This window comes from Pholis gunnellus, assembly GCF_910591455.1.
Source record: "Pholis gunnellus genome assembly, chromosome: 17".
Classification (NCBI taxonomy): Eukaryota; Metazoa; Chordata; class Actinopteri; order Perciformes; family Pholidae; genus Pholis; species Pholis gunnellus.
Window position 1 is genome coordinate 8,007,911 of NC_136544.1, and position 24,488 is coordinate 8,032,398.

The window sequence follows — 24,488 nt, forward strand, 5'->3', positions numbered from 1 at the left end:
AAGTTGACAGGAAATCCTGAAGTGGATGTGCCTTGACCCTGTAAAAGAAAAGAGTCTGTCTCTCTCTCTCTCTCTCCCTCTCTCTCTCTCCCTCTCTCTGTGTCTGTCTGTGTGTGTCTCACTCCCTGTCTGCCTCTCCCCCTCATGCTTAGCAACAAGCATGCCCGCGTGAACACGCTCAAACTCACCTGAACTGAGCGATTATGCAATAGGTTTTTGCTGGAAATAATTGGCCCCATTGGGGATGGCAGGCGATGGAAAGCATGAGGAAAGCAGCTGGGGAGAACGAGTTCGGTGTGATGGAGGAGCCACAAGAGAGCTCAACATCGGTGTGCGGCGTTCGAATGTGCGATGAACTCGAAAGGTGCGATCGAATTCATGACCAAACTTGTAGACGTGCCATACTGACTGCCTTGTGTGATCGCATGACCAGTGCGGATAAATGGACTGCTAAACACAAATGCTGTGTGACTGAACTATCAGCGGGACTGACTCTGTGGTTCCAGAGCTCGATGGCATTGACTTCCACTCTCTCTGTGGGCCGGCAATTAGTGAGACTGCTTGGTGTTCTTTAGCTTTTTCAGAGTTCTCTCGGGGAATTCCACTTATTATCCGAGCACGGGAAGCGTTTTAACAACAGAACCAGGGCTTTAAATTCAAGGTAACGGTGTTACACAATGGACCACCTGGAAGAAAATGTGTATCCATTCCTGCACTGGGACCAACGCAAGGGATTCTCACGTCCCCTCTCAGACCTTCGATTTCCTCGCCTATTCACACATTATGTTGGCGTTCTGCGAAACTTGCACAAAAGAATCTGCGATGAGTTGCGTGATGTGCCGCTGAGGGTACCGTGAGAATTAAAGCAGTCGCCCACATGAGAGATTACAGTGACAAACGGTGACAGGCCCCACTTCTCTCTCCCCCCCTGACTCTCTTTCCCTCATCTGTCTCTCTTTATTCTCTCCATCCCTCGCCTCTCCTATTTCCAAAATCTGTCTTCAATTCAACGATGCTTTATGAGCATGACAGAAAACAATGCCGTGTTGCCGAGGCAAACTATTGTATTTATCTCTGCATCCCTCGCCTTCTCTCTCTTTTCCCCTCCTATGAGAATTTAGGTTTCCAATTTGATTTAATTAGCTTTATTGGCATTGAGGTTGCACAGCATCGCAAAAGCATCTTAACAAATTAAGTTAGCATTAAGCTCATTAAACTCAATCGCTCCTTCTATCTCTTTTTCATGCACACACAATCTTAGCATATATACATCCACCTTACCTCTCTCTCTCTCTCTCTTTCATTCTCTCTTTATGGATGCCTCTTTCCTCTCAGATTTAGAGTCTTTTAGAGGCTGAATTGTGTCTGCCTTAAGCTGTGGCAGGATTCAGATGTCAGTTTGTGTAACCATCTTCTTGTTGGATGTGTGGTGGCTTGGGGTAATGGTGGGCAGCCCAGACTTGAGGGAGGGAAGGAAGGGGGGGGTGTTCTGACGATGACCTCCCACCTACCTCATCCAAGCACACTGGGCCTTACCGAGCTGTGAAATGCTTCCAGCCAAAAGGCTGAACTCTTTGGCTCTTCACGTCTAGAGCCTCTGCAGGGAACGATGCTGGGTTTGTTCCAAAAATAGAAAAATCAAATCGCCTCTACTTGTTAATTTAGCTTGTTCATTCCTCATTCGTCACTTGTTGCATTGGCTCTTTTGTTGCATGTAACATTTTGGAAAGCCAAAATGTTCGAGAGGATTCAAGGAAAGCACCTAAATAAAAAAACTGCATATTTTAAACATTCAAATAGCAGTGCTTGACAATAACGTGCGCCAGGTTGCCTTTGGCTACCAATTGACCCTTCGCTAAGTCCCGCCCCTCGAGCGCAGACTAGCCAATCACATCGGCCAGCTCTGACCAGGGTCCGACAACTGACCGACTCTGCTCCATGGACTCTAATTCATTCGTTCGAGATTTTCTTAATATTGATACTCGTTACCTGGACAGGTTGGAAGGAGATACACGTTTGATTTATACAACATAAAAACCTGTCGAGCCAACATTTACAGAGTACGTTAAAACATCATCAACTAGTGTTAGCTTTTCTATGCTACGCTAGCTACTGGAGGTATACTGAATGTTTACACCAGTGGTCGCCAAACTACGGCCCGCGGGCCGGATGCGGCCCGCCTCCACATTTGGTCCGGCCCCCTGAACAATACCAGAGACGCATTATGATTTTTTTTCAGTCTGCACAATTAATCGAATTTTAATCGCGATCACGATTTTGGCTGCCACGATTAAATGAGCATGATCGTCTGCGATATTAACGTTTAAAATACGTGCTCTGCTACATATCAAATCAAATGCTTCCTGAATCAGCCAACCACCAGGGGGCGAACGAGATGAGAGCTGTCATGCGCGCACCCTGTAGAAGTAGAAGAGTAGAAGAAGTAGAAGAGCCGAGAGACCGGAGCTTGAAGGACGAGTACTTGTGCTTAATTTATTTACACGCCGCCATGTCATGTCTGTCAATACATGGTCGCGCGTTTTCAATTCCCCTGCTCTCTTTATCGCGCACGGCGGTGTTCCGCCCCGATCCGCGCGCACGATGCAACAGTCGCTCACCTGCGAGTAGCACCCCCCCCCCCCCCAATAATCGGGCCCTAGGTCAAACGATATGTTCAGTGATGTGGCCCTCACAGGAAAAAGTTTGGGGACCCCTGGTTTACACATTCTGCATCTCTAACAATGAAGAGTGAATATAATTTAACCCGTAAACATTATTGCTTCATTTTTCATACAGACAGGCAACACTTGCAAGGTCGACGGCCACTATGATGAAAATCTTCAATCTGATAATTAGGGGAGAAGATATTTTTTCCTTGACTGTAATATCAGAAATGGAAGAAGTCATTTGTTCCACAAATTAACACAGGGCTCCTTGACGGTAACGCTTTACCATCAAAACGCAGGAACCGGGTGTCTGTGTGGTGTGTGTTGGACTTCTTAGTGTTTGACATGTTAATATGTGCATGTGTAATGTGGCATAGCTGTGACTATTTGTCTGTCGGGGTGTTCTATATGTGTATGGACATTGATCCTATCCCCCAGCCAACATCCAGGCAAACACAACACACACATACTGTGACTCACATCTCGGAGAGCACGTCATCAAGTGGGCTCTGCTCCGCATGCTCTTGTCTGCATTCTCCATTACCCACGCTCCCCTTTTGCCTTATTCACTGATTCACATTGCACACACACAAATGACACAGTAGCTCTGTGGGCAAGAGGAACTGAGCCGTGCCTGACTACTTTCTGCATACCCCTTTTTGGAGATGAGATACGATATGATAGGAGCAGGAGTAGCGAGTGGCAGCCAGCCAGCCGAGCCGTGGCGACGAGGTGGGATGGTTTGAGGTTTGGTGGGATGGGGGGGGGGGGGGGGGGGGGAGTGGGCCAGTGGGTAGTGAAAGAAGCAGTATGTCATGGCTCCCACAGGAAGATCTTTAGGAGAGAGATCAATCCTCCATGTGTTCAAAAACAGGTTCAGCAGCTCAGTACGATATTGTATTTGTCAGTCTGAGAGAGAGAACGTAGTAGTTAGTTTTGCCTGTGCTTTCTGGCACAACAAGCGATCAGGCAGCAGAGGAAGCCCTTGGGGGTATTTGTTGGGGTGCTTGTGTTGCACCCACACAAACATACACACCCTCCAGAGATGAAGCAGGCATTAGTTTTGATAGTGCTGCATTCCAGCAGACCGGAGAGTACAGGAAAGCCATATGTGTATTGATTTTAGATGAAGAGATGCTATAAACATAACATTGGAAAGATAATGATTATAGAATTACACAAAGATAGGATTTTTTTTTTTAAATATCTTGTCAATTGTTCCCTGTAGTACAATTTTTATTATGCAATACTCCACTCAGTGGGGCGCTGCCGTGTAACAGGCAACCTGAGAGCTCATCTTGCATTAATTGCCTCCCTGGTCATTTTTTGCAAGTCCAAGTCAATATCAAGTCTAAATAGGCTCCCTGTATTCTGCCCCCAAAAGTGGATATACTAGAACGTTACTCGGGGTAACAATAAAATATTGCTAACATTGTAAGTAAATAATAACCTAAAATTAAACTGGGTAACCTACTATAATTTATCACATCCCTTTAGTCTCTTAAACTCAGAGATGCTCACCAGTCTCTACCCACGACTGAAGTTGAACCATGTTGTACTGCTTATGGCGCCCAGCATCAGGGTGTGACAAAAGATGATGTCGGGGGACTCGTCTCACAGCCTGCCCCGCGCCCGTCTGCTTCACCCTTCCATCAGGGAGTGTTTGACCCAGCCCGGGGCGACCGGCGTCACCACAGGAGAGGGCGTGGGGGAGGTGTGGAGGACTACCAAAATACCCCCACATCACTGCAGCAACAGGCAGCCAAGCCAGAAGCACTTAAGCACGCACACACACACTCACACTCACACCCACACCCACATCTACACACACACACACACACACACACACACACACACACACACACACACACACACACTCACAGACTACTGACATCTTTACCAGGAAAAACCCCAGGGGCGGTGAGAGGTGAGAGAGTGCAACAGAAGCGCAGCCAATCAGGGGGAAAAACATGGCCGCATGTTGGAAAATACAGAGGCAGAAATAAAATAGTTGTTGGAAGGTCATTTCAATTTTCACAAAATTATGATTTAAAATATTATTTGGGTTTTTTGTTTCTCTTTTTTGGCCCTGACCTTTGTTTTTAAGCATACACTGTACATCCGCAACACACATATCATTACCCAGACAAGTGATTAGTCATTTACCTCTAGATCACCAGCCGTATGATTTTACATTCGAATTCCATAAATATAATCAAATTTAATTTGTGTGTGAAATAACCCCTAACAGACACATTTTGCCTACTTGGTTTTGATTGAGAGGCTGGAGCTGGCCAGTGTGTCATCCTACCTCGCTGTCCAGCCAATTGTAACAGCATGTTAATGAGACACACGATTACCCTTTGCACTCTTTGACCCTCTGTGGCTACAGCACTTCCCTGAAGAAGGCCTGGAAACAATCAGACAAGAACAGATCTCCCCCTCTTGCCACTTGCTCAGTCTGCTTTCTGTCTCACAGAGCTCTCTTCACATATCCCCAATACCCCAGTCAATGTAGACGTCCATCTGACTGATTTTTGCAAACCAGACGAGAGACCAACTGTGTTTTGGGACTGCTTTTAAAAATAGGCTAGAGTTGTTGACTTGTAGTTTTCTCTCTTATGAGGTGAAAAAAACAGGCTCAGGAGGACATTTAGGTTGAAATGTGATCTCTTGATTATCTTCCTCCACAAGCTCTATGATGTGTTGGGGGCGGATGATTTATTGGAGGAATCAAGAGCATGACAAAATGAGACAAAGATAGGATTAGCGTCAATGCGGTGGTCTGTCTGCCTCTCATGAGAATTGGTCGACAAGTTCTTTACACTCCAAGGTTACCTCTGTGAACGAGTTGGAGTTGTGTTATCCTCCAGCTGAACCAACAATTCCCTTCCTTACCCTCACAGTCTTGGCAAGGGCACATGCAATACCATGCTCCTGGGCGTCGTGACATAGGCTCTCACAACAATTGCATGCAAATACTTTATTGAGGGAGAGAAAAGTAAAAGCCTGAATAACAGTATTTTAACATAGCAAGCATCCCTTGTGACCTGGGTGGTCCCAGCATCATCGGGCCACAGCACACCATCTGGTGTCAGACCAGTGGGGCCACTGACTAGAATGTCCAAAAGGTATTTACAGCCACATTAAAGAATGATTCAAGATCCTCTTTTACAGATTACAGATTTGTAAAATATGATATTGAGTATTTAAGTGCAGGTTAAAGACATAGAGGTCGTAAAACAAGAGTGATGATCGTGTCATATCTTTGGCTTTGCATCAAGTGGTGCTCATTAATCGTGATGAGGTGCCGGCTGTCATCTGGCTCGGACCGTCAGGTAGAAGATGGATGGTCCTGAGGGATTTCACTGGGACTAAAGTTGAACCATGCTCAGGGGAGATCTATCAGACCTGTATAGGCAGTCGCTGTCCTGGAGGGAAGACATACTGACTCCTCTGTAGCCCTGCGGTCCTCTGCCCTTTCTAGCTTTTCTTTCTTCAAATTAAAAAACAATCAACAGCCATGTGGAAAACTAAGATTTTACAACAAGGACAGTCTCAAAGGCTTTTTGCATAGATTTTTTAATATGTAACAGTAATTTGTGGATTGCATTCGTTTTGATTTTGCTGTACTGTTCTATGTGGTATGCATTATTCAACAAGCATATTTTCCAAGCCCTTAACCAGGCCATCTGCATTCAGGCTAGCTAGCTAACCACAGCCTTGTGTAGAAATAGGGCAGTTCTGTCTGTCTGCTTTCTGCCAGCTAGGCTCACAACCTAAAAGCTGCAAAAGTTCAGCCATGCCATGGCAGGTGGTGTGAGATGCATCTGTTTTAGTATTTTCACATGTTTGGCTTTTGCCTTGGTTGTAGAGCTTCCAAAGACATTTCACATTTCAATGTCTTTGGAATTGGTTGGCAAGAAATGTATTTATGAGAGGTTGCCCACAGGATGAATAATTAACCACATCTCATTTGCAGTTATAATGTAACTTGAAACGGATTTGAAAGCCCTTAAATTTGTTTGAGAGATTAAACCATTGTGACTTGAGCCAAGCCAAAATTGTTTTGTACAGTTTTGTACCCTATCATTACAGCAAGCAGCCCTGTTTTAAAAAGAAACAGACCTCATGCATTACAGTATATTAAGCTCTGTCTCAAGGGGAAACCCCAGAAGTTACTCTGCCTTCACATGAAGTTGTGCAATTTAAAACATGAGCTGAATAATTAGACATGGAGATGTGCATTTTAAATTAACATATAATTATCTCTGAGGCTATTGGCATGTCATTAATATATTACAAAGAGTAAAGACTGTTTTTTGCCATTGAAATGTCAAAGAAGACCCCTCATCATGCCCATCCACCACTGTGTCCCATCTCCATAAAATGGGCTCCAGCATAGTGGCTCGCTGCTAGAGACAAAAAGAAGATTTCCATTAGGCTTTTGATAACTGGGAGTTTAATGTCATGTTTATGCATTCAGCAGCTCAATACAGTTTACTTATGGGAATGGTATATTATGTCCCTATACATTTTAGCATCATAACTGATTGTGTTTAGATTTAGTAATTTTCTTTTAGGATTAAAGGTGCATATATCGATCTAGGTGTAGAGCCACTCTGTGATGAAATGACTAACTCAGTCTTTGTCTCCTTTTCTCCTCTGTTATACATTATAATCTCACTATAGTGTTCATTACTGTTCAGATACAATATGCAAAGACACAATGTGTAACCAAGAAATCTTTCTCTACCCCAACCCTCCCCACCCCATTCTGTTTCCAGGATTGTTCCAAACAGAGGCAGGTGAGGAAGAAAACGGTGTCCTTCAGCTCAATGCCAAGTGACCGCAAAATCAGCAGCACAGCTGCGTGCATGGCCTTCATGATGGAGGGTTGTGAGATGAAGAAAGTGCGCTCCAACTCACGCATGTACAACCGTTACTTTCTGCTTGATCCAGACATGCACTGGCTCCGTTGGGAGCCATCCAAGAAAGATTCAGAGAAGGCGAAACTGGAGATCAAGGGCATTAAGGAGGTCCGGTTGGGAAAGAAAACCCCAGTTCTGCGCAGCAATGGTCTCTCAGATCAGTTCCCTGATGAATGCGCCTTCTCAATCATCTATGGGGATAACTATGAGTCCTTAGATCTGGTAGCCAGTACAGCAGATGTTGTCAGCACCTGGGTGATGGGCCTGAGGTATCTGGTGTCTTATGGCCGGCACACCGTGGACATGGTGGAACCCAGCCAACCCAGTCTTCGAACGTCTTGGATTGGCTCAGTGTTTGAACTAGCAGATATGGAAAAGGATGGACACATAGACCTGTTCAGAGCCACCCAGATAATCAAGGGGCTCAACCCTGGCATGAAAGAGTCGAGGATAGAGCTGAAGTTCAAGGAACTCCAAAAATCTAAAGACCAATACGGTGAGGCAATTAACATGGACACCTTTGTGGAGGCCTACTGTGAGCTCTGCACACGACCAGAGATCTTCTTCCTACTGGTACAGTTCTCCAGTAACAAGGAGTATCTGGACAGTAAAGATCTGATGCTCTTTGTAGATGTGGAGCAAGGTGTGGAAAGTGTAACAGAGGACATGTGCAGAGACATTGTTCAGAAATTTGAGCCATCCGCTGAAGGTAGGGAGAGGGCCTACCTCACCATTGATGGCTTTACACACTACCTCCTCTCCTCCGAATGCCACATCTTTGACCCCCAGCACAAACGTGTGTGCCAGGATATGACCCAGCCTCTGTCCCACTACTACATCAACTCCTCCCATAATGCCTCTCTTCTGGAAGATCATTTTTGGGGTTCGTCAGACATCAGCAGCTACATCCGAGCTCTAAGAATGGGCTGTCGCAGCATTGAGGTCATTGTATGGGACGGCCCTGATAATGAACCAGTGGTGTATGTGGGTAGTTCTGTCGCCTCACATCTTGCTTTCTCTAAAGTCCTGGATATCATCAACCAGTATGCTTTTGAGAGCTCTGAGTATCCCCTGATTCTCTGCTTAGTGACCCATTGCTGCATTCCCCAGCAAAGGGTCATGGCACAGCATATGAAGAAGATTCTTGGAGACAAGCTGTTCATTGAACCCCCCAACAAGGAGGACAACTACCTTCCCTCCCCTGAGAAACTTAAAGGTAAAATCCTCATTAAGGGCAAGAGGCTTCCGCCCAACTGTACTGACGCTGAGGGTGATGTGACAGATGAGGAGGAGGGTCTGGAAATGTCTCGAAGAGTGGGAGCTGATGAGAAGGACCAGCTAAATGGCTTAGGTTACAGAAGACTCAGACTGTGCCGGGAGCTCTCTGATCTTGTATCTCTCTGCAAGTCAGTCCAGTTTAGGGACTTTGAGATCTCAAAGAGAGACCAAAAACACTGGGAGATTTGCTCCTTCAATGAGGTAGATGCAAATAGGTTTGCCAATGAGTTCCCAGAGGAATTTGTCTATTATAACAAGCGCTTTCTCTCCAGGGTATATCCCACACCTATGAGAATTGATGCCAGCAACATGAATCCCCAGGATTTCTGGAAGTGTGGCTGCCAGATTGTGGCCATGAACTACCAGACGCCAGGCCTGATGATGGATCTTAACCTAGGCTGGTTCAGGCAGAATGGCAACTGTGGGTATGTGTTGCGTCCAGCCATCATGAGGGAGGAGGTGTCCTACTTCAGTGCCAATGCTCGGGACTCGCTGCCAGGGGTATCGGCTCAGCTTCTTCACATCAAGATCATCAGTGGGCAGAATCTGCCAAAGCCTCGCGGCTCTGCAGCTAAGGGTGATGTGGTGGAGCCCTACATATATGTCGAGATCCACGGTATCCCAGCTGACTGTGCTGAGCAAAGAACCAAGACTGTGTCCCAGAATGGCGACAACCCTATTTTTGATGAGAGTTTTGAATTCCAGATCAATTTACCGGAACTTGCAGTACTGCGCTTTGTGGTGCTGGATGACGATTACATTGGAGATGAGTTCATTGGCCAGTACACCATCCCATTTGAGTGCCTACAGCCAGGCTACAGACATGTCCCCCTACAATCTCTGACGGGAGAGTTCCTACCCAACACCACTCTGTTTGTCCACGTAGCCATCACCAACAGACGGGGAGGAGGAAAGGCACATAAGAGGGGTCTTTCTGTCAGGAAGGGTAGGAAGGCCCGGGAGTACACCACCACCAAGACCACAGGGATCAAAGTAGTCGACGAGCTCTTCAGAGCTTCCACCCAGCCCCTCAGGGAGGCTACTGACCTCAGAGAAAATGGGCAGGTAAGAAACTACATACTTTTTTTATGAAACTTAATCACAAAATCTAAGATGTTGATCACATAGATATAATACAAAAGAGGCAGAATTGCTTCATAGCTCATGGGTTAACCATCCGCCATCTTACCTGGGTATTGTTTACAATCGCTACTAATGGCAGCTACTGGTTGTCAGCTGTTCAGCACCTGATTGCTTTACCAGAAGCTCCAAAGAGACCAGGGGAGGTTGGCATCTATTTCGACATAAATTGACATTGCTAAACCATTATGAGGTTTATGAATAGTGAAATCGTTAATGAGGAACACGCTGCTGGGCACTTGGTGCAATACTGTAAAACTCTTCAAGATGATCAAATGAAGATTAGTAACCATGATGTACTGTATATTTGGCTGATGACCAGTAGCAGAAGCCTTCCAGTGTATGTGTCATTTTGTTAGTATTGACTGAAGGGCGCGATATGAAACTTGTTCGTTGAGAGGGCCAGGCATTTGTCTTTTCTGACAGCTCACAACATTAAAGTGCCGTACACTTTTAACTGTTGACACAACTCCATAAATAATGCTTTTTCAACCAAGGGAAAAACGTTTTAATAGAATTGTGTTTGTAAAAAAATGATAAGAAATTAAAAGCAATTTATTTTTATTGTGCTTCTTAAAATTTATGTAAAAGTGCTTTGACAATCAAGTAACCCAACACGATTACTTGTATTCTTAAATTCTCTAAAAAGCCAAAAAAAAACAGGCTCTCTCACTTAAACAATATGGTGGTAGGTAGGCAAATGTGATTACTGATTGTCTTTTCTAATTTCTTCGTGCTGTAATAGCCGATCCTGGAAGGATGCAGCAAAATTAAATATATAATGTTTCTGTATAAGTAGACATACAGTTAGACGGACTCATGTGTATTCCTCCAGAAGCTAATGTACCACACAATTTTGTATTTATCAGGTCATAAATAGCAAGGTCTGTCCATCTGTCTTCAGTAAGCAGTAACCTCAGTCTAATGGCACAGCAAACAAAAGACCAGACCAAACTAAATAAGCAGAGATGTGATTAGAGATCCTGTGGTATGCTGTCATACATTTTTCAGTTGTGGAAATCGGCAGTAATCTGAAAGAGGACATTATTTTCCTCTCCAAGACCCCAATACAGAGAGAAATTGGTTTCTGTTTTGGGTAAGTGATCCTGTAATTTTAGAGGCAGTAACATTAGAGCCTGAACGGGATAAGCAGAAGATAATTTCAGGAAAAGCATTGGAAATTAGAGTGTGATTACAAACAAATAAAGAACAATTCTGACCAAAGTGTTTCCTCGCTAGGTAAAAGATTATAATATTTGGCCCAATCCAAGTGTTGCTTGTATGAATAATCTAAATTAGTGACAAATGGATACCTAAGCAGTTTGTCATGTTTCGGTCCTTGTCTTCTCTCGGGTGTGATTCAGGATGGTACAATTGAATGAATAAGACATGAAATATGGCTTACTGTGAAATCAGTCCTGTTGACACAGCCTTATCAAACATGTCCTAACTTTTGTAAAACTACAATTAACAAATTTACAGTACATATTTGATAATCAACGATTACATTTAACAGCTGACACTGACTCTGTTCTGTAGCTTTGAATTATCTCTCACAACATATGGCTTCGGTAAGGACTCTGAAGGCATATAACAAAATGGCAGTTTATGATTGAATGTGAATCGGTGTCTTTTAACCTGAGCAAACAACACAGGCACCACGGCCGCTCCCCAAGCCACAATATCCTCTGGTTTGAAATGTAAATTTTTCTTTTTGAAACGCAAAGATGAAAGTTGATGAAATGAAAGAGGTGAAGTCGAGAGGAAGGCTTTAAAGAGGATACATGAAGAATAAAACCTTTTAAATGTAGAAAAACGGACGGTTGTGAAAGCTTTGTAGAGGCCAGCTGTGTGGAGCCTGGTGCCTTTAATCTGAAGGAAGCTGGAGGGCAGAAGTGGGGCCTGCAGCCAACAACCCACAAGGAAACAACCAGGCCAATCCTGGAGGCTTCCCCACCTCTGACTTAAAGCCAAGATTAGACGTCAACGTGAGGAAGAAATACCTTTGGCACTCACAAAGATCCCTGATCTCACGGCATACAACCTTGGCCATTAAAGGACAGCACACATACTGTCAAAAGCGTTATATCATCACTCCCTTTGTCCTGAAACAGCCTAGCTTCCAGGTGGTCTGCTTTGAATAATGACAGAAAGTGTGTTTGTCTGTTAAAGAGAAGATCAATTATTTCTGTGGGTGACTTGAATTAAGTCTTTTCCAAAGTGCTGCTGCCCATGAACCTTAAGTGTTGGTGGAGGTGGAGGAGAGCTGCCAGCCTGGAGTTTCCTTTTATTTGCTGAACAGTGTGTGTGTGTGTGTGTGTGTGTGCAATCATAGGCACAATGACCACCACTCAATTCTGTGGACCAGAGAGAACCGGAGATATACACAGATTGAAGCAGAGAGAGAGAGAGCGAGAGAGAGAGAGAGAGAGGGGTACAAACAGAAACAAAGGCTGTGTTGTAACCGGACACAGAGCTCTCGTTTGGGGAATGTTAGAAGGGGAGTAAAGTGGGGGAAGGGAGTAATTAAAAACCCAGCCTCTCATTTGCTGTTTTTTTTTTTGCACCATGGCGAGGAAACAGTTTAGCTTTTATTGCACAACAATTACTGAAAAAAAACATTCACGCATGTGGCCTTATGCACACATGTGTGGAATAATTCAAAGCACAATGAATGCTAATAGCTGTGACTCAGACCACACTGAGACATAAACACATGCAGTCACACACATACTCCTAGCTCTCCCACACCAGATTTAATCTAGCGCCCCAGTCCCGCTTCCACCATTGTGTTTCTTCCCCTGGCTGTGCTCAATGGCCCAAGAGGTGTTAACTGTGGCTGAGGCACAGCATACAGATTTCGAATGCGTCCCCCGGCCACCCTCTCCGTCTACAGAAAGGCCGGGCCCCGCAGTGACAGCACATCCTCCGGGGTAGGGGGTGGTTGGGGGGGTGGATTTCTCCTTGAGGTCTAGCCCAGGGAGACAGCTGGTTCCCACACTGCAGAGTGCCGAGTGTGTCGACGGATTCCCAAGTACCAACACTGCCACTCTTATTCTCTCTCTCTCTCGCTCTCTTACCTGCCTTGTGTTTTGAATGATTTATGGTTTTATTTGTTTATCTTTATTTTACCAGGAATATTCCCCATCGAGATTCAGAATCTCTTTTTTTTTAAGGAGTATTGGCCAAGACGGAAGCATAACAAGTCACATAACAGAACAAGATCTTCAGTTTTCATCACCCTCACACTTTGCAGTCGAAGACTCGGTCCTTTGAGACTGCTCTTTTGAACTCCTTCTCTTTCACTGTCCCTTTCTCTTCTCTCACCTCGCTCTGTCAAACTCTCCTTTTTGGCTGCATTAGAACCAAGTTAACGAATGGGGTGCCGTGTGAAAAACAGTGGGCCTGGTTTGGTTGCTTGAATTCCCATGCTGGCAGAAGAATGATATGCTGTGAGAGGCAGTTGCCTGATTGCTGGGGCTGCAAAGCCTTTGAACTCAGACGTGCAGAAACTCTGGTTTCGGTGGACTGGAAAACAGGCTGGCTGCTCAAAAACTGCATTCTATTGCGAGAGTTCGAACAAATGATCAAATTGGGAAAAAACTATTTCAGGTCGATATAAGGCATCATGGATGGCTGTGCTGAAATCTTACTAGGCGGTAAATCAAAAACAAAGTTCTGTTTATTGTATTGGCTCTAAATCTCAGAACATGCCAACTTAGGTTTTTGTTTGGAGATCCCTGAAGGTGTACGAACCGAAGTTATCTGAAAGGTTTGACAGGTGATATCAGCTCACAGTGCTTGCAGCTTTTGCCTCCTTCTTTTGTGACACATTACATTTATTTGGTCAACGCGTCCCATACATTGGAGCAATGTGGGGTTCAGTGTCTCGCTCAAGGACACATGTGGAGAGGAGGAGCACTAACTCTGTGATTGATGGCAGAACCGCGCTAACTGAGCTACAGCTGCCCCTGATGGAAAACAAAGATTTGCGAACAGTACTAGATTAAATAAACAGGACATGTTTAGATGGCTTTCTTTATTTATCTAGCAGCAGAGAGCTAACATGGTCGGTGGTCCATGTAGAAACAGGATCATAAGGAGAAGAATGCTTTGGTAATTACTTCATTTTGCTAGTTTTAAGTTCGATATATAACACAAATATATGTGAAGAAAAGGGCGAACTTTAGAGGAGGAGGAATTTAGAGAGAGAGGGACGAGTGACTGAATGTACATATCCTTCAGGCCGGTCAGATGTTTGGCTCCCGAGCCTCTGGGCTGTTGACTGAGCAGACTGACGTTATGGAAACCTGATAATTTGACTGACACCAAGACAAACACTCTGTTATCTTATCTCGTTCCTGGCCTGAGGGGAGTGTCACAATTCTGCCCATCAAATCTCCTCACTCGAGGTCATATGCATAAAGTGACTGCAATGCTTGCCATTTAATCAGGACTACAATCACCTCATTTGCCAAGCACATAACTGTACATTAATTTGTCTTAGTTGCTTTAGTTACGTTGGTGCTGCAGGGACAGCTAAGAGGTTCAGAGCACAAGGATTCGTTTATTTAATTATGCTGGTGATTAATGCTTCTTCCCAGAGCGTTTTAGAAAGAGTGAACATTTAATAAATAAAAACAAAATTGTAACAAATACAGTCGATTATTTTCAGTTATGCCTTTTTATGTGTTCACACCCGAATCCTTCATTGTGGTTGTTTCCTCTCCCAGAATGCCATGGTGTCCTTCAAGGAGCTCTGCGGCCTGACCCCGGCGGCCAACATGAAGCAGTGTATCCTGACTGTGTCCACCTGGCTGATGAACGGCGAGCGGTCACTGAGGGTAACCGTGGACCTGAGCGAGACTTACCCCACCATGGAGGCTCAGGGTCCTGTGCCCGAGCTGCTGCGCAAAGTGTTCAACGCCTATGACATGGTAAAAACCCCGCACACACGCGAACGAGTGCACGCGATGCTGTCGGGCAAACAGAAATGCTTACACTGCTGTTGTGAACGACTGAGTATGGCATCACACATTAGAGCAATCTTTTGAACAAACAGTTGTCAGAAATGATTGTAAAAAAATAAATATTAAATTACAAATTCAGTACACGCGCATATTTATCTTAGACAGTGTTCATGCGAGACAATAACAATCTTATTACAGTGTGTAACCTCTCTTTGAGTGTATATACTTCAGGAAAAGATAAAATGTCAAAGCACTCAGGCATTTAAGTATGATAACATAACTGCTCTGTGCAGATCTTCATAGGTGCTGCACTTACAAAAGTAAGACAGAACAATAAACAGAGAGGAGTGGTGGTTTTGCTTCCTCCCTTAATGCTAGTTTGCACATCATTTGATTCAAGCGTCCACACAGCTGGATGTGTTTTACAAGGCCTCTGAACATGGCTAAAACCAGACTGTCAAGCTGCAGATACTCATTGTATAATATCACGTGTCCCTCTCCATCCCGCCTCCTCAGAACACTGCATTTTCCACCACTTGACATTGGCACGGCCCGGGGGGGTGGGGGTGGTGGGGGGTGGGGTGGGTTGAAGGACTCTGTCTGTAATTAGTTATCACCCGCTGCTTCCTCTCCCCTCCTGCGAGGCTCGGAGGGGAGCTGGTGAAGTGGGTCATGAGCGAAGGAACAGCGTTGTTGCGTCCGGCGCTGCTCAGGTCGGCCTGCGCTCCCGCTGCTGACACCTACAGGAGTGCACTGACATCAGGAACAGACGCAACGAGCGGCTCCGAATAGAATCTGCTTGGACTTTTATGAGGCCTCGCACCAGGCAGGAGGTTTGGGACTGTCAGAGCAACTCTCACGCTCCAGTCCACAAAAAAAAAAATGTTTTAGGGGACAGGCAGCAAAGCAGACCCAGAATCCATATTTCAGAGTTTAGAGTTTCATTCTCCCTTTTTCTGAACCATATATGATTCTATTGCTTGTCCCCATAGGATAAACCTTTTTGGTTCCTGATTGGACCTTTTATAAAGGTTCCACCTGGAACCCTTTCAGAGTGTCCTACCTAGAACCCAACATAAAGGGTTATACCTAGAGCCATATGTAGGGTTCCACCCAGAACCCTATATGAGAGGTTGTACAGAGAATCCTTCCACCCAGAACCCTCTTTGGAAAATCTATCCACGTCCTCCCCACCTTCTAATGCCTGCAACCAGGGGGTTCTACTGAGAACTCTTTTATGTTCCAAGGGTTTCATCTAGAACCCACTTAAGGTTCCTCATGAGCAGCGTTGGGACGATAGGAAAAACACTTCGAAGAAGTTGATCGGGTGAGTTTCTATTATCGGGATAATCACAAATGACAAATATCAGGTGACTTGAAAAAGCTGCCTAGCTTGCTATCTTATAGAGAAGTGGGAATTAGAGTCTGACTTCAAATACAGAAATTATAATGTAAGAAATAACACAATGTTGTGTGAGTCTGTTAAAAATGTATTCATCTCATATTTATGCAGGAGGACCTGAAGAGTATTAAGCATATTTTGATAATTATCGGGATAACATCATGAATCGTGACATAACATTTTCATATTGTCCCATGCCTACTAATGAGGTTCCTAAAGGCCTGTGGCTGATCTGGTGCAGTGCGACCCACAACAACCACACTCCCTGCTCAAGAACAGAGGATCCAATGTGTTTTATGTATGTGTGTGTGTGTGTGTGTGTGTGACAGAGAGTGTAAATGCATGTGACTTCATGGCTGCCAAAACCCGGTCATTAACTGTAGGATATCAGTGTGCGGTCCGTGTCCTCAGCCACCCTCATGAGGTAACCCTCAGCTGAACAAAGCACACTGGAACTCTGTTTCCAGCTCATACGCACCCATAGCTGTACGTTTATTCATACGTCCCCTTCATTGACTACACTCACCATTAAGAGGAAATTGACCCAAGATGCTTGAACACAACAAAGGCATTGTGTACTACCATTAATTCTGTGTTCATACTGATGGTGGTTTTTTTATTATTTGTATGCCTCTGTGCCAGCGACAGCCGTAGACAGAGGAGTTATGTGTTTGAGTGCTCCGTGGCACAAACTATTTGGACTCAAGGTTGAACTGAAAACTGAAGAATTTGGTGGTCAAAAGTCACAGTGACTTCACAAAACATGTTTTTGGCCATAACTCAAGAATTGAGTGCAAATTATGAAAAAATGTCAGATAGGATGAAGTGATGACATTTTCGACATACATGGATGTAAACTGGCGGAGGCGTACAACCGCTAGGTGCTAATTCTAGTTTGTGGATAAATGGCCAAATGTAAACAATGTAACATTGTGTTGATATATTTCCAGTGCAGCAGAAATTGCCCTTTGTGAAAAAAAGTTGTCTCACTCAGAGCTTCTTTTTTTTTTGACTCAACTGCTCCCAACGAAGAGAGAAATCTACAACAATAGAGGCCGAGGTGCTACTTTCAAGACCAGAATGCAGTGCAGCATCAAGACACGTTGCATTCAGGACTCTTTCTTGCCGCTGTTGGAAAGATCTGCTCTCGGTCTTACTTTCACTATTCCTACAATTCTCACTTTCGCATACAACTCACACTACTCACAGACTTTTGGGGGTTGGTGAAGAAATTATCGGAAATGTAGAGTCATCAAATACTTCATATATTAAGCATCACATATTCCACAGAGTTGAGATTTTTCCTTTAGTTTCTTATCTTAAACCGTCCCCTTAATCAAGGGACTGTCCAAAATGAGGTCATGTTTTACGAAACTGTTTGCACTCATACCAGTTCTCATAAGGATAGCAAAACAAGGAGAGGCATGCACATGCACATGCACACACAGGATGAGAGTCCACTTCCTGTCTCCCTGCTGACAAGGAGTGTGAAACTTCATTAGCTTCCTCCTCCGTGCTGCAGGGCTGGTCCAGCTGCTCCTCCTCAGCCTGTGGGATGATGTTTATGGCTCAAACTAGCGTTGGTCAGATGCAAAAAGTAGAGGTGATAATAGGCTGTTTCATCTCTGCCGCTCTTGATACCAGTGTGGTACAAATGCATGTGTGATTTCAATGCAGATGTTCAGAGACAGAACCAACCGTTTATGCCAAGTATGTTGACACATATTGCATAAGGAATTTGAGTCCGAGTAGCTCTAAATGTACTTTTCTTTTGATGGATTTACCATTTAATCCTCTAATTGTTGCATCTCTAATGAATAATAAGTTACCCCACGACAGAGGTGGTTTGAGAGTATAGGTACAGTTTATATAATCCACTGTTATTAGGTGAGAGGCCACAGAAGAAGCTTGTTTGGAAAGCAAATCTTTAAGCCTTCTTGCTGTTTGCAAGCCTATATTTACAGTTAAACACTGGAGTTATAAGGCTGTAATACTAAAAAGCCTGCGTATAGCTTAGCTTTTCACATGAATTGTATCTAGCTTACTTTTGTACTAGAAATCTGAGCACATGACACGGATTACATGACACCTACGCTCCTCTGATTGGGTTAAAAATGATACGTTAGTGTACCTGTTAACATAGATGTTAAGTGTTTAGCCCAAATACTTGCTGTTGAGGGGATCAGATCTGTTGGGTTATAGCCTAACAATGGGACAAGGTAACACCTCTCAGCAATTTACATGAAGTGTTTCCCTCTTGGTGTTTCCCTTTGCTTCTAAACACAAACCTTCTTATGCTATACGTTGACGGTCCCCAGTGTTTGTCTGGGTATGATGCTGAGATGTGATGCAAATTAAGTGCACGCCTTCTTTTGCCTTGCAGATGATCCAGACCAGCAGAACACTGATCGAGTCGGCCGACGTCGTCTACTCCAAGCTCACACAAGCACAACGGGCAGGTACGCTGCGTTATGGGATGAGTTTAACATTCCAGTCCACACTCTACACCTTCTGCACAGCAGAGCGTGGCGAGCACAACCGGATGTGTTATCCAAGCTGATATATATATATATTTCTTTAAATGACGATTTTCTTCATTTGAGACAACAATGAAGCAGCAGCACAATGAAACAAAGCAGGATACGTATGCTACTGCGAGGAAAATGACTGTATTGGACACAAATTACTCGCATGTTTCTTTCATTTTAATAAGAAAAATACGACACCAACACAGCATCCGGCTGCTGCAGCATCAACATCAACAGCAGTGGCTGCTGTCGATGGAACAGGCCATCATCAGTGAGTCAGCACCGAGTAGTTATCATGTCAGTGGGCAGGTGAAAACAATCAGCCAGCCACACACACAAAAGGCCACAGGAGAAAGAGGACAGAGCGCGTAAACATCAGTCGAGAGTAGGAGAGTGTTAGTGATGTCAGGTTTGGAGGGATTGCAAAACTAGAGAAGATGGGATGGAATTGAAGCGTTTCGTCAGTTTAGCGTTTTTTGAAAAGGGTGCTCGATGTAAGAGGTCCGGCCTTTTTAGGGGGGGAGGACAAAATCCAGCCTAATAAGATCGTTAGGAGAGAATCTGCTTCGAATCAAGAAATCCTGTGGCTTGTCTTCTCCAGCCTCTTTTTCATTCAGCACTAATTGTTGCTCATTTGCTTTGCTTCTCTGCTACGCAGCAGTGCCTCTGCTGAAGAGCTCCTCAAATGGGAGCGCATAGTTTGAATACTGACGTCTTCATTTTGCATGTTTCTGCCTCCTTATTCCTTCCGTAGGCAACCACAGACATGACTGAGACCAATGAAACCTACAGAATCAGGCTTATTGTAGTTTGTAATGGCTGGTGTCAACATGGAAAGCCATTTGTTGTCTGTTGTCTGTTGTTGTGTATGATGAACACAAAGTAGAAAGGGAATGCTGACTCACTGGCTCATGCCAACCCAATATCCTGAGGCCGATAAGCCAATTTAAGCCCGCTATGCCCAGCATGACTCCCTGGTGTCACACAGAGGCAGACATATGCTTCACTCGCCCCCACCACAACATGCCAAGCTGATATTCGTGTTGCGCAATTACCCAGGGGATGTAGGTTGAACGCTGTGGCTTCAATCTCAGAGTTGTCCCCTGGCTCTTGAGGTTCCCCAGAACCAGAGCTGGAAGCATCTTCAAAGGCGATGACTGCAGAGTTAAGCAGATCTTAAAACCCCACCCAACCACAGCAAGCAGTCAGTGGCTGGATACAGGAGGCTGACGCTCAGCTTACTGCTGCAGTCGGGTGAAAAATGACAAATTTACAGTAAGAAAATCAACCTTGTTTTGTGCCTCGCGTTTAAAGTAATTCATTTTCGAAAAGTCCTCAAAGAGCGTGTAATCCTTACAATCCAACTGAAGTGAAAACATGGAAATTCCTAAATTTGGAGTTACAAGGTTTTTTATATTGTAAGTGCAGCATTATGCAAGAACGACACAATGAGGCAGAGGGTTGGAGCGACGGACGTGAGGGGCCTCAGCTGCATGCCAAACATAGCACTTTCCCTGTCGCCCACTGCCCTGCCCCCAGCGCAAACGCACATGCCTCAATCCAAACCTCCGCCAGTCAGAAATGTACATAACCGCCACGTCTGTTCATTCATGCTTCGCCGTAGTTGTTGTAGTTTTGACGTGTGAGGCTGAAAGATGAATGTAGCAGCTCTTTCTCTGACATACTGTGGTTTTCCGACCGGCTGCCAGAGAAACAGATGCCCCAGAATCCAATTACTGAGCTTCTTATGTGTTAAAAAAAAAGAAAAAGAAGAAGCAACGTAATCTAACCTATTGCCTCAAATCAAAATTGCGATATAACAATTCTCAACTTTTAATGAAATTTAAACCTTGTTGACCTTAGGGAATGTAAAGTAAGGTTGTTCAGAATACAGAGCTGATAGAATTTAAAAGCAGTACAACGTATTGTACATTCATAATCACAGAAGCAAATATAAATGTGTACGTGTGTTAGCAATGAATTTAGGAGGATTTCAAAATCGGAAATGATGATGCTTGATACTGCCTCCCAAAGTCAACATTTTTTAGATCAGCTTTAAATAATCTCCCCCCTCGTTAATAAAGTAATTACTTTCCGATATTAATGCAGTCACTTCTGTCCCGCTCCTCCTCTCAGCATGCTCTTTGTCCCCTCAATCTGCTTCCTGTCTCATCAGGCCCCTGTCGTCTGTGCATCTGATGCTGCTTTTGGTCGCAGATATGTAGAATTCTTTCGTGGTGGTCCATCGAGTTTGAAGTCTAGTTCTAACTGTACGGTTCAGTGCAAATGGGAAAGGAAATGCATCACGACAGCCATATTATTACAGTAACGCTAGCCTAGAGATGGTGTACTGTTCAGTGCGAACATAATTTAACATGTGCTTAAACATGACCTTCATGGTGCTGAATATGTGACAAATTGAGAGGGTTGAGCAACTCCAATCTAATCTTACAATCAGTGGATCTGATGAGATGCTATACAGACTCACCTGTCTCCCAGCAAAAACAACATTCTGCCTCAATGGGCGTTCTCCCTCTTTCTGTCCTCTTTGTCTTGTTTAGCATGTGTCTCAGTTCATTATAAGCATTTTAAACTACGGAGGACATTTGGTTCGCACTCGTGAATCCCCAACAAAATGCTTCATCTGCGTTGTAATGGCTGGCAAAGCATCAATTTACCTCTTTTGATAGACTGACAAGCACTGAATGCACCCTTCAGAAGCCATCTCATAAGCCATGTGATTATGTAGAGACCGAGCATGACAGTAGCAACGGCCTGAAAACAGACAATCAGAGAGTGGAGGCATACGAAAAGCGCAAATGGTGGATTTGCATGGAATTGAAGGTTTTGTCCCTTTTGATCGATCCGGAAGCCAGAGGCATCATTTTGGTGTGATGGCTGTGTGGGAAGTGGAAAAAGAGGACAGGCTGTGAGCATTGGAGAGATAATTTGGGATGGGTTAGGGTGTGTGTGTGTGTGTGTGTGTGTGTGTGTGTGTGTGTGTGTGTGTGTGTGTGTGTGTGTCCGCGCTGCACCTAAATTAAAGGCTTTTGATTGGATTTGACACGTTTGCCCTTCCACCATTAAAACTGTGCTCTGCTCATCAGCAAACCGCTGCTGTGACAAAGCCACAATCACAATGACGCGCAGGCTGCAGTCTGAAGTCAGCGACTTGAACTAACCTCTTACCTCCTAAATTGCCTTTCATGTTATATTAAAGCAACGTGGAACGGGTGTCACGTTGGCAGTTTCACCGCCCATACAGCGGGCGATGAGAAGCGGCGATGGGGGACAGTTTTGGGTTACTCGTCGCTTCCCTGCTCCCTCTCCTCTTTCCTTCCTGTGTTCCGTTTATGCCCAGTCATTATTGCAGATAATCAGTTTAATTTGGGCCGTGAAGCTGACGTGTTGATGAGGATGGAGAGGTGCTGGATGATCTCCCCCCCCCCCCCCCTGGGCACTATTGATAGCTCGCCATCTCCCACACCCCGCTAATGGGGGACCAGATAGACAGCTGGGATGCACACTCTGGCACCTCCACTGTGTGTTTGTGTCTGTCTACACTGGCTTACGTGTTCTGTACGCATATGTAATCTGTTTGTGTATGAAGAGAACAACTCACACTCGTTCTCCTTTGCCAGCCTTTGCTCCGCAGCTTCTAAAAGCATTTTCAGCGGCCTCTGACAAATTTCAAACGAAAGAACATCACGATTGACGAGAGTCCGGACATCCTTTTATTCGTAATGACGGATATAGCTCCCTTAGTTTTCTCCCCATGTGATTTGATCGGTTTGGATGACTAGCATGGCTCCAGTCTGCAGTCCGAGTGCACAGCGCTCTGAGAGGAGAGACATCAGGTAGGCCTGCTGCATACAGACTTGCAGCGAGAGCACACGGGGAGCAAGATGCCTGAATATTTTATATCAGTTTCGAATTTGATTTCATCACAATTCGATCGGTTAAAGCGATAGTGCCTTTAGAGTAGTCGCTCATAACACGATACATACCAATGGCTGTAGCCCTGCATCCAGGCGCAAATTCGCTGTATGAGTTTGGAAGCTGCTGTCTTCCTGCAAGCCTGGCCGTGCTTATTTATTGATGTTCCCTTCCCATGCAGAGACTCTCTCCTCTATCTGACCACTGCAATTTTGTTGGTATGATTTGACTCCATGTAGACGCCATTACCAAGGAAATCCAAGGGATAAAGACATCTCCCGCCCTTTATCATCCCGGCTTTGCGCTGTCATTGTTTTCCCGTGAAAACGTTCCAATGATGATATTCTGCCAGGCGTCTGCGGTGTGTATGACTTGATAAATACGCTGATCTGACTGTCTCCTCCTCACCCCCTTTTCCATCTTTGTTTTTCATCATTCTGTTTGATTTTATTACCTCTGCCTGTCGCTGTCTCCATTTCTGTGCATGTGTATCTGGAGCATAAGAGGTTCTGCTGCAGTACCCATTACAAAGGCAAAAAAGAACGTTGTGTTCTATGCAGAGACTGTAAGCCTGTACCGAGCTGCATGTATGTGTCTACTCGGAGAAGACGTGTCGGTGTCCCTTCGGGTCCTCCTGTCTGTCTAAGCACCAATTTCTCTCTCTCTCTCGTTCTCTTTCCAGGAGAGAAGCAAAGCATAAGATCCCGTCTCTTCAGAGTGTGCCATGGGGCCACTTTTTGTTTATTATTATTAGTTTAAGTGACAGTAAGGAACAGCAGCTGTGTGACTGTTGGGGGAAGGAAATGCTTAATAATTGGGAAATTAAATGCTTGAAGAGCCCAGTGTTGGCCGTATTGCGACGAGCCGCCTCCAGCTGATTTCATCTCTTATTCAGCTCCCTGTCTGCTTTTCTCCCCAAGTCCTGCGATCTCCTTGGCTCAGCTCGGCACCAGCAGCAGCCCATTAACTACACCAGATTAGAAGATCAAATCAGCCCTAAACCCTGTTAACACAACTTTCAGGCTCTGAAAGAGATATTCTGCAAGGGCCCGACTTCACCAATTATATAGAAATTAAAGATCAACAGGGGCCCTGGCTCTTTTTTTTTTCCCCGAGGTTGTGTCTGATGTGCACTGAAGGCCAGAGATCATGTTTTCTGTATTTACTTCTTGACCTCTTGATCCGTTTTAAGTGTGCTGCAGATTATTCTGGAAAATGCTGTTGTAGTGAGTGTCAAACATACAATTATGCCAAGTTGCTGAAAGAGATGGCGCTGTGCCTCAATTGCTTCAAATTGGACACTTAAGTAGTTTGGAGATTACTGTAAACATGAAATATTATGGCCGCACACACAGTTCTGCAACCATGTATTTTGTACAGCGGCATACTTCTGAGACATTATGCCTGGCCCGAATAAAATAAATCAGTAAAAACTAAACCTTTCTGAAAACTGAAACTTCACTGAAATGAAATTGAAAATTAAAAACAAGTTAAGCTTTGGTTTGGAGGCGTTTTTGCATTTGAGCCCCGGTGCATGAATCGGGATACTCTCTGATAGTTTATTGTGGTGGGAAACAATTCAACTTCACGACTGGATACTTCTCTAGTGCAAATCGTAACCGGAGCATTTAATGGCA

General features: G+C 44.6%; 1 protein-coding gene across 1 annotated transcript in view; it reads left to right on the forward strand.

Annotated features, from left to right (window-relative positions):
- Positions 1–24,488, forward strand: part of LOC306709722 (inactive phospholipase C-like protein 2) — a 63,127-nt gene that overhangs the window by 29,929 nt on the left and 8,710 nt on the right. Inside the window, exons 2-4 of the mRNA XM_079177986.1 lie at positions 7,454–9,940; positions 14,749–14,952; positions 18,771–18,846. Of these exons, the coding sequence (XP_079034112.1) occupies positions 7,454–9,940; positions 14,749–14,952; positions 18,771–18,846 (2,767 nt within the window). The remainder of the gene's footprint in view (positions 1–7,453; positions 9,941–14,748; positions 14,953–18,770; positions 18,847–24,488) is intronic.